Source organism: Neovison vison, chromosome 12, assembly GCF_020171115.1.
Source record: "Neovison vison isolate M4711 chromosome 12, ASM_NN_V1, whole genome shotgun sequence".
NCBI lineage: Eukaryota > Metazoa > Chordata > Mammalia > Carnivora > Mustelidae > Neogale > Neogale vison.
In genome coordinates this window covers 124,665,881-124,674,482 of record NC_058102.1, presented here as the reverse complement: position 1 = coordinate 124,674,482, position 8,602 = coordinate 124,665,881, and the positions used below count along the sequence as shown (strand labels likewise).

Genomic DNA, 8,602 nt, shown 5'->3' with positions numbered 1-8,602 from the left:
CTGAAGCTTTTCCCGGCTTTATCACTCATTCTGAACTCCAAGTTTGCTAACCTTGATGGACCGATCCCTTCTCTGCATGAGACACCACAGCCCCTCTACCCTGACCTTGCCCCATGTTTTAACTCTCACAGTGGAGTCTGGCTTACACTACCAGCTCCAAGTGCACCCGGAAGCTCCCTTTAGCCAAAGTCTCTAATTTTAGAAAGTCTGTTACAATTGATATCACACCCAGGTATGGCCCCAGCTGAACTAAAAGACCTACCATCTTAGAACAAGTTTTTATGATAGGTCATCTGTTTATAAACTTAAGTAACTTCACTGAAAAGCGAAGTCAAGTTATAATGACCAAAGTTAATAGTGGTATTGCAAGTGAAATAAGTTGAATTTATCCAGTTAACCTAAACTTGGTACCCTTACCAGCAGGACCAAAAAAAAAAAAAAAAATTCACTGACACTATATTCTCACTGTATCTAGATAACTATTTTGATAGTAGCAAGTAACACACCCACAGAGTTTTCCAAAGATTTATTGAAGCAGAAACAAGTTGGTCAGATACTTGTTGGAAAAAAAGCAGTTTTAATGGTATTCAAAAATACTTTTTAAAAAGTATTCTAGCACAAGTTTTCTTGGTAAACTAGATTATGTTGTAAACTTTTTCCTAAATCTTTTAAGAGTGTTGGTTCTTAAGAACTAGAGGTTATTCCTATTCCAAATCTATCTTGCACTCCTGAAAAACTGCAGAAAGGCACTTGGAAGCTGTTTCTTTAAGATACGGATTTCTGTTTTTATTCTTGCTGGTAGTGACCGCTGCACCAACTCTGTGCCATCTTTACTCAAGGTCATCGTGATGCTGAGAAGTTTCATTGATAACCTGGTAACAAAAAAAATCCGAATCAAACAGAATGCCTGTTGAAGATTCAATTACCCCATGAAGCGTGATAAAGGAAAATCTTCCCAAGTAGGTGTCACTGAAGGTGAAAAATAGGCAGGTTATATTGGTGACGCAAGGCCAAGGTCACAGCTAGGAGGGGCAGGTAAGTGTGTACCATGCTTTTCATCTACACGCGAAAGTAGTTATCTTATGGAATGTTAGCGCTTAAAAAAAAGGAACATTGAAAACGGAGTATGGAGGACGCTGTAATAATTCCATGCAGCCAAGTTTAAGAGCAATGAAGACAGACTAAAATATATAGCCAAGTACATTTTACATGTATGTGCAAGAGGAGATTCTATGAAGATTACAACAGCTTTCGGCCATTTCTTTCCTGGCATAGAGAAGTAACAAGAAAAGTGATTATCTGGCATGTTCTTGCACTACATCCAAGGGCCTAAGAGTGTTCAGGTGTCAGTCAGCACAGAAGGACGAACGTCCAGGACTAAAACAATCCTGATAATGAAGGATTGATAGGAAGGAACTTAAAGCTGTGCTTCAATCTAAAATTAAGGAGCACAGAAAAAAACAACAAAAAAAAACAACAACTGATTTTGGACAGGCGCTCTCACACCTTCATATTCAGGAGCCAAATAGTTGGCTGTGTGTCCTGCCAGGAGAAGAGGCCTATTCTCTTTAGAGGGGTCATGAGTGAAACCGAAACCCACCCAATTAGCCAGGTGTTATCTGAGACAGAGTCTTAATGATTCACGAAGCTATCGATGTCTGCCTGACATGATGCATTTTGACTGAAAGATACCAACCTGTCCATCTCTAGTCTCAACCGTCTTGATCAGAAGTGTCCTTTTTGAGTGAGTATCGACCAGAGGGAGGGAATCCAGATTGGTTTCTGAAGAGAGAACAAAATGCCCAAAATTAGCAAAGGTGAAATTTTAAAAACACGAGTAACTGTTTTGCCCAAGGAGTTCTGATCGTTGTTCACAACTGTCTGAAGTGCTCCTCCCAAAACATTTCTCAAGACTCAAGACCTGTTTGAAAGCCTGGGCCCTGGTAACCCAGTAGCTTCCTGGATAGACTATTTCAATGTATACTCCAAAGGCTGAAGTCCAATGGAGCTGAAATTTAATTGGGAACAAGGATTTTAAGACAGCACATGGGTCTAAAAATTATGAATGTTTTAGAGGAGTTTATCTTATATGGTCTTTTCAAAAATCATTTAACAAAAGGGCTTCATCATAAAGGGACTAGGGATGAGCTGCTGTAATTTTTCGTAAGGGGAGATCAAATGCTTACCCCTCAGGTTCAGGGAAGAAAAGTTTGGAAGAGGCAGAGCAATCCTGTAAAGAGATAAAGAAAAACCATGAAATTTTTGGAAAACAAGAACAATAAGGAATGAATTTATTCAACTTCTTGTTTTCATCAAATAAGAGAATGTATTCTTGGAGCTCATTAAGGGAGGGATAGGCCTCAGAATTATCTATCTAGGACTGGTCTCATTAGTACATTTAAAATCCCTCGAGCATTTTGTCTGAGCGCTGAAGAGTGGGAAAAGCGTTGCCGCTCCCAGAGTTGTGAGTCAAATCCCAGCTCCACCATGATTAACGCTGATTAGGGCAAGTTACTAAAACTCTCAAACCTAAGGTTCTGTAGCTATAAAGTGATCAGCATCTACCTTGAAGAAACGTTCTAAAGGTGAAGAGGTAACGCACGTAGGTCAAGTGAGGGGCAAAATTCCTAACAAAGGGCACCTCTTAATTCATGTGCAGAAGCCCCTATACCACACCTGCTCTCCTCGCCTTCCAGCAGCTTCCTGTAGGTGGCAATCTCAATGTCGAGAGCCATCTTGACATTCAGCAGGTCCTGGTATTCCCGAAGGTGACGGGCCATTTCTTCCTTCATGTTCTGAATCTCATCCTGCAGGCGGCCAATAGTGTCTTGGTAGTTAGCAGCTTCGACAGCAAAGTTATCCTCCATTTCACGCATCTGGCGTTCCAGAGACTCATTCTGCAGGAGGGAGAGAGACTTCCGACGTTACTTCCCAGGAAACCCACAGCGATGCCCGGAACCATTTAACGGACGGGTTGCGATCCATGCCCCTAGTGGCAAAGATGGGGAGCACTCCAGTTTCAGGGGAAGGATCCAAGCATCAAGTGTTAGAAGCCAAGTACAGGTGTCAGCTAAAACCATCCCGCCTCAGAGGGCTCTCTGAACCTGTCCTGCCAACTCCTTTTCTTGGGATGAAAACATCAATTTGTCTTCAACAGAAGTTTTGTTTACATTACATTTACATTAGCTTGGGTCATGTGAATGATGCAAGCGGGTTACATCCCCCGTCAGTGGGGTCTGATACTCACGGTCCCTTTGAGGGCGTCCACTTCACAGGTGAGGGACTGCACCTGTCTCCGGTACTCATTGGACTCCTGCTTCGCCTGGCGCAGGGCATCATTGTTTCGGTTAGCAGCCTCAGAGAGGTCGGCAAACTGTGAAAAAGAGAGGACAAATTGTGGACCGTGACTTGGTCACAGATCCTCTAACATTCTCCACTGCCTGGAAAAACGGGAAAACTTCCAGTTGGCAAGCAAACCAACAAATAGCACGTAATCGAAACCAAATTTCGTATTTTAAGTTCAAATCTCCACCTCCTCCAGACTATGTCTACACGTCTGTTCTAACAGCAAAGGGAGAGCAGCGGAATGCGGATGTGGATATTTTTTAAGTAGAAATTTGATGTGTTACCCTCATTCAAGGAGGGTGAGGGTCACGGGCGTGGTGTTGATGGAATTCCTCTGAACTGGGGTTCAGAAGGGATTGGAAAGAAGGCGTGACAGGGAGGCTGCAGCAAGAGCAGCCTTGAACAACAAGTTTAAGAAGTTCAAGCCAACTTTCTGACTAGAGCTACAGGTATGCAGGGATCACAAGCAGGTACAAAGTGTTTCCAGGACCAAATGCTCTTCTTTTGTTCCAGCCACACTGACTGCTTTCGTACCTTGGACTTGTACCATTCCTCAGCTTCCTGAAGGTTCTTGGCAGCCACGCTTTCATACTGTTGGCGGACGTCCCGCAGGGCAGCCGTGAGGTCAGGCTTGGAAACATCCATATCGATCTGGACATGCTGGTCCTGAATCTGGGCCTGCAGCTCCTGGATTTCCTATAGAAAAGAACAGACAGAAGGTCGGCCATGCCCAGGATGGAGGCAACTTCACCCACATTCATCCACGAAACATGGCTTCACTTGCCTCCTCATGGAGTTTCTTCAAAAAGGCAATCTCTTCCTGCAAGGATTCCACTTTGCGCTCAAGGTCAAGACGTGCCAAAGAAGCATTGTCAACATCCTGGTTTGGAAAGAGAGAAGGGCAGTTGGGAGGATGCCAAAGTCAACGCCGTATCTCATTTATTCATTTTAAATGAACTGTACGAGCTTAGGCTCTTCACTGGGAAAAGGCTGTTGACAACTTTTATGACCGTTGAATTAAGTCTATAAATCACCCAGTATGATAATATATTTTCTTTTCATTAATAAATTTGAATTGTAACCCACTGTATTGTATTCAGGTGGCTAATAAGCAATTTCAATATAAATAAATGTTAAACTGCAATGAGTCATCACTGAATCTCCGTTACACTAGTGAAGTTTTTCTTTGTTTTTTAAATTTCCGTTCCAGAAAAACAAAGTGTTATATTAGTTTTAGGTGTACAATATAGTGATTCAGCAACACTGTCCATTACTCAGTGCCCATCACAGTGAGTGTGTTCTTAATGCCCATCTCCTGTTTCACCCACCCCCCCCACTCCCCCCCCCTCCCCTCTGGTGACCCTCAGTTTGTTCTCTGTAGCTAAGAGTCTGTTTTTTCGGTTGTCTTGTTCTTTGTGCATCTGTTTAAATTCCACATGAGTGAAACCATAAGGTATTTGTCTTGCCCTGATTTTTTATTTTTTTAAACTAGAAAAATCAGTGTCACCATTTTTAAGGTATCTTTCCTTTAGAAATATCATGAAATAACATAATAGGGTTGACCAGATTTCATTTTGTGTATACTCAAGTACATGTAAAGCAGAAGTTTTTTGCTTCAAAAGTTTCAGTGTGTATAGGAGCTCTTTTGTATCTGAGCTGGGCATGGAGCCCTAAATGGGACTTGAAGTCATGACCCTGAGATCAAGGTCAGAGGCTTAACCGACTGAGCCACCCAGGTGCCCTTCTACTCAAACCTTCGGAACGTAGTCATCTAGCAAGGCTAGATTTATACTCTAATTCAAAGACGTATGCTGACAAAGATGCAGTTTAGGCACACAAGGAAAAGAAATGTCATTCTGTACTGTATTTTCTTTGCTTCCGAATCTGGTAGATTTTCTCTTAAACTCCCATCTCACCCTGCAAGGGTGTGTCCCTCCTTTTCACTTAACACTCTGTAAATTCAGTTACTTAGTTTCAGAATGACTGGTCAAAATGCATGTAATGAAACTATATGCAGAATTCTCGCTGCTCTGACTTTCCTCTGTTCCCATCACTTGCAAACTGCTATGTCCCAGAGATTTTATTTCCCTTCAAGGAAATGTTATAAGAATTTTTATACTTCTTATTTTGTAAGCAATTGTATGTGGAGTGGAGTATAGTTTATAGCACTGAAGTCTTAAATGGTCAAAGACCTCTCTCACCTGATGGGAAGGTGAATGAGTAATGAGTGATAACGTAAAAAAAAAAAAATCTGGCTTGGGAAAAATTCATTTTTTCTTATTAAGCCCTAAAAAAAAGGGACACAGAAGGTAATTTACTAATCTCTACAAAAAAGTTTTTCATGTGACATTTCTACTTCCTTTAAGAATATGAGGGATTTTACCTAATGCCTAGAAAGAAGATCATTCGTACTCATCTGTTTTATATTAACTCACTATTCTGCAAAAAACATTACAGATATGATGATCATAAATGCTCAGTTACTAAAATGGGCCACACACTGCAGTGCTTAATTTGGTAAATGTATTTCTGCTTCAAAATGTTATTCTAGACTATTCATCTGAGAGCTTAGATAGCCATCCCAGTAAGTGTCCAGGACTAGCAGCTCTTCCTGCTTTTGAATTTCAATTCAAACTAAAAATCCTTGAAGTCTATCTAACTTTGCAGCAAAAACTCCTTTACTTAAAAATCCATTCTCCGGCCTTAGGTTCCTTCTTCATTTAAGGAGAAAGTGTTAAAGAATAAAGAAACCAAATAAAGAAAGGCCTTTCAAAATGTGAAGTGTGACTATAGCTTTAAGAACTTTTCCCATCACATACTTCCCAAGTCTGGGCCAGATATTAGATAACGGATGTTAGCAAATACTTGTGTCCAATTAGAGCTGAGCTTACATCATTACATATTCAATAAGAATGTAGCCTGTTGCAAAGCTTCTCTGGGAACACAAAGACTCCTATTATTTCTGTCCAAAGCCACCACACTTGCCAGAATGTCTGTATCTACATTCCATAGCGAAGCCCGTAGAAACCATTAATACCTTCCAGCCTAGGGGACAGATGGCTCCTTTTCACCCTTATTAGATCACAAAATAGTTCTGCCTAGTGATACTTCCATATAACTTTAATGCCACAATGGAACTTGCAGAAAAGAAAGAAAGAAAAAAAAAAAAAACAAACCCTTGCTGGCTTAAGTCCAGTTGAACTAAGTTTGTTATCCTCCAGTACATTTACATTTCAAACTACAGGGCATCACTGTGCTTTTCCTGGCCTTGTAAAAGTTAGCCAACTTGACTTTAGCAAACTTTTATCTGTATCAAACTGTAACTGTTCAGAGTAAGAATGTCAGTATGTTGCATAAACAAAACGGAAAAAAATATTTCTTTGGACAAACATCTCGAAACGATGTAAAGAGTTGAAGACTTTGTGTCCTACGGAACGGCTTCGCTCATTCAAGGGCTTTCATTGGGAGAAGCTCGAATCTGTGCTCTTTCTGCCACTAGGGGGCTTTGCCCACGGACGGGAAGTTTTGCGCTATCTAGACGTGGGGTACGTAACTTTGCGAGCTGCTCCGGGCTGATCGGGTGGGGTCCCGTGGCTGCACGCGGGAACAGAATACAAACCTGTCTGAAAGACTGCAGGGTGCTCTCGGCTTCCTCTCTCTGCAGCATCTCCTCTTGCAACCTGTAACAGTCGCACGTTAACCAAAAAGGAACTGGGAAACCGCTAGGGGCGGGGGCGGCCACACCCAACCACCACGTCGCTTTGCCTCTCTAGACGGGAGCTGCTGCGCCACCTCTGAGGACAGCCCGCGACTGCGGCTTCAAGTTTTAGCGGGGCCCCAGCGGCAGAGTGCAGAAGCAATCACGGTCGCCACCCTAACCTGTTACGCGACCGCCGCCACCCCGCCCCCGAGGAACCTCTGCAATCCCTTTGTCTCGCTTCCGCCACATCCCTCCTCTCTTCCCTCCTCCCCGCCCCATGATGGCAGCCTGCCAGAAGGGGCCAGGAAACTTTCTGAAAGTTTGGGGAAATGGCGTTCGTCGCTTACAAGGGCCTTCGGCTGCGCACAGACTCGTAGTTTTAAGAAATCTGTAACCTGAAGCGGAGTGTTCTTGGGCAACCAGTGGGGGTGCAAGGGAAATGCTAACTGCAAGGTCTGGGTTCAGGGCGGGGCTGCACCGCCGCAGCCACAGCCCCGCTCACCCGCTGTCCCCCAGTCCGCCACCGCCCCAGCCACATCCCCAAGGGCGTGGCAGCTTCTCACGGGGCCCTTGTTCCCCTCTCCCTCCCTTCCGCTGCTCCGCGAGGACGCCGCCTTACTTCTCCCGGAGCCGCATGATGTCCTCGGCCAGGTTGTCGCGCTCCACTTCGACGCGGGCCTTGTCGTTGGTGAGCTGATCCACCTGCCGGCGCAGCTCCCGCATCTCCTCCTCGTAGAGGTCCCCCAGGCGCGATTTGCCCTGGCCCTTGAGCTGCTCGAGCTCGGCCAGCAGAATCTTGTTCTGCTGCTCCAGGAACCGCACCTTGTCGATGTAGTTGGCGAAGCGGTCATTCAGCTCCTGCAGCTCCACTTTCTCGTTGGTGCGGGTGTTCTTGAACTCGGTGTTGATGGCGTCCGCCAGCGAGAAGTCCACGGAGTCCTGCAGCAGGCGCACGCCGGGCACACTGCTCCGCAGGCGCACCGCGGAGGAGCGCGTGACATACGCGCCGCCCGGGGACGAGGTGTAGAGGCTGCGGCTGGTGCTGGGGCGCAGGGCGCTGCCCAGGCTGTAGGTGCGGGTGGACGTGGTCACGTAGCTGCGCGTGGAGCTCGGCCGGCTCCCGGTGCCGGGGCCGCCGAACATCCTGCGGTAGGAAGACGAGGACACAGACCTGGTGGACATGGCTGCAAAGGGTGGCGGTGGGCTGGGCGGCGGCGGCACGGACGGGCGAGCGAGCGAGGGCGCGGTGCGTGCGAGCGATTAGAGCGCTACTGCGTCTCTAGCGCGGGCGATCCCGGAGCGAGAGTGGCAGAGGACCGGGCCCCTCCGAGGGCGCAGTTTTTATAACCCGTTAGGAAAGAGGGTCCCCTCCCACTGCCTCCCAGCCGCAGACCGCGCCAGCCAATGGGGACGGGTCCAGGAGAGGGGAGGGTGGGCGGGGGTTGGGGCGGGGGCGCCCTCGAGCCTTCCTCCCCGTCGTTTTGCAAGCCCGGCACTGGGCACCGTCCCGTTACTTTTTGGTTGGGCTGGGACTTTCGGGGGCTTTCCTGATGAGGA

At 46.0% G+C, this 8,602-nt stretch overlaps 1 protein-coding gene across 1 annotated transcript; it reads right to left on the bottom strand.

Annotated features, from left to right (window-relative positions):
- Positions 1–511: 511 nt before the first annotated feature.
- On the bottom strand, positions 512–8,358 carry VIM (vimentin). The gene is made up of 9 exons (XM_044226669.1): positions 7,665–8,358; positions 6,965–7,025; positions 4,130–4,225; positions 3,880–4,041; positions 3,248–3,373; positions 2,677–2,897; positions 2,187–2,230; positions 1,697–1,782; positions 512–872 (listed from the first exon to the last, which is right to left on the bottom strand). Exons 1-9 carry the CDS (start codon positions 8,225–8,227, stop codon positions 831–833), a joined length of 1,401 nt encoding a protein of 466 aa, XP_044082604.1. The 5' UTR covers positions 8,228–8,358; the 3' UTR covers positions 512–830.
- Positions 8,359–8,602: the final 244 nt, after the last annotated feature.

What these genes read in the sequence shown, in the direction of transcription:
- VIM (XM_044226669.1), bottom strand. Translation starts at nt 8,227, where the DNA reads ATGTCCACCAGGTCTGTGTCCTCGTCTTCCTACCGCAGGATGTTCGGC. An exon ending in TGGACGCCCTCAAAGGGACC is followed by an intron (nt 2,898 to 3,247) that starts GTGAGTATCAGA and finishes TCCCTCCTGCAG; the next exon opens with AATGAGTCTCTGGAACGCCA. An exon ending in TTGAGACTAGAGATGGACAG is followed by an intron (nt 873 to 1,696) that starts GTTGGTATCTTT and finishes TTTTGTTACCAG; the next exon opens with GTTATCAATGAAACTTCTCA.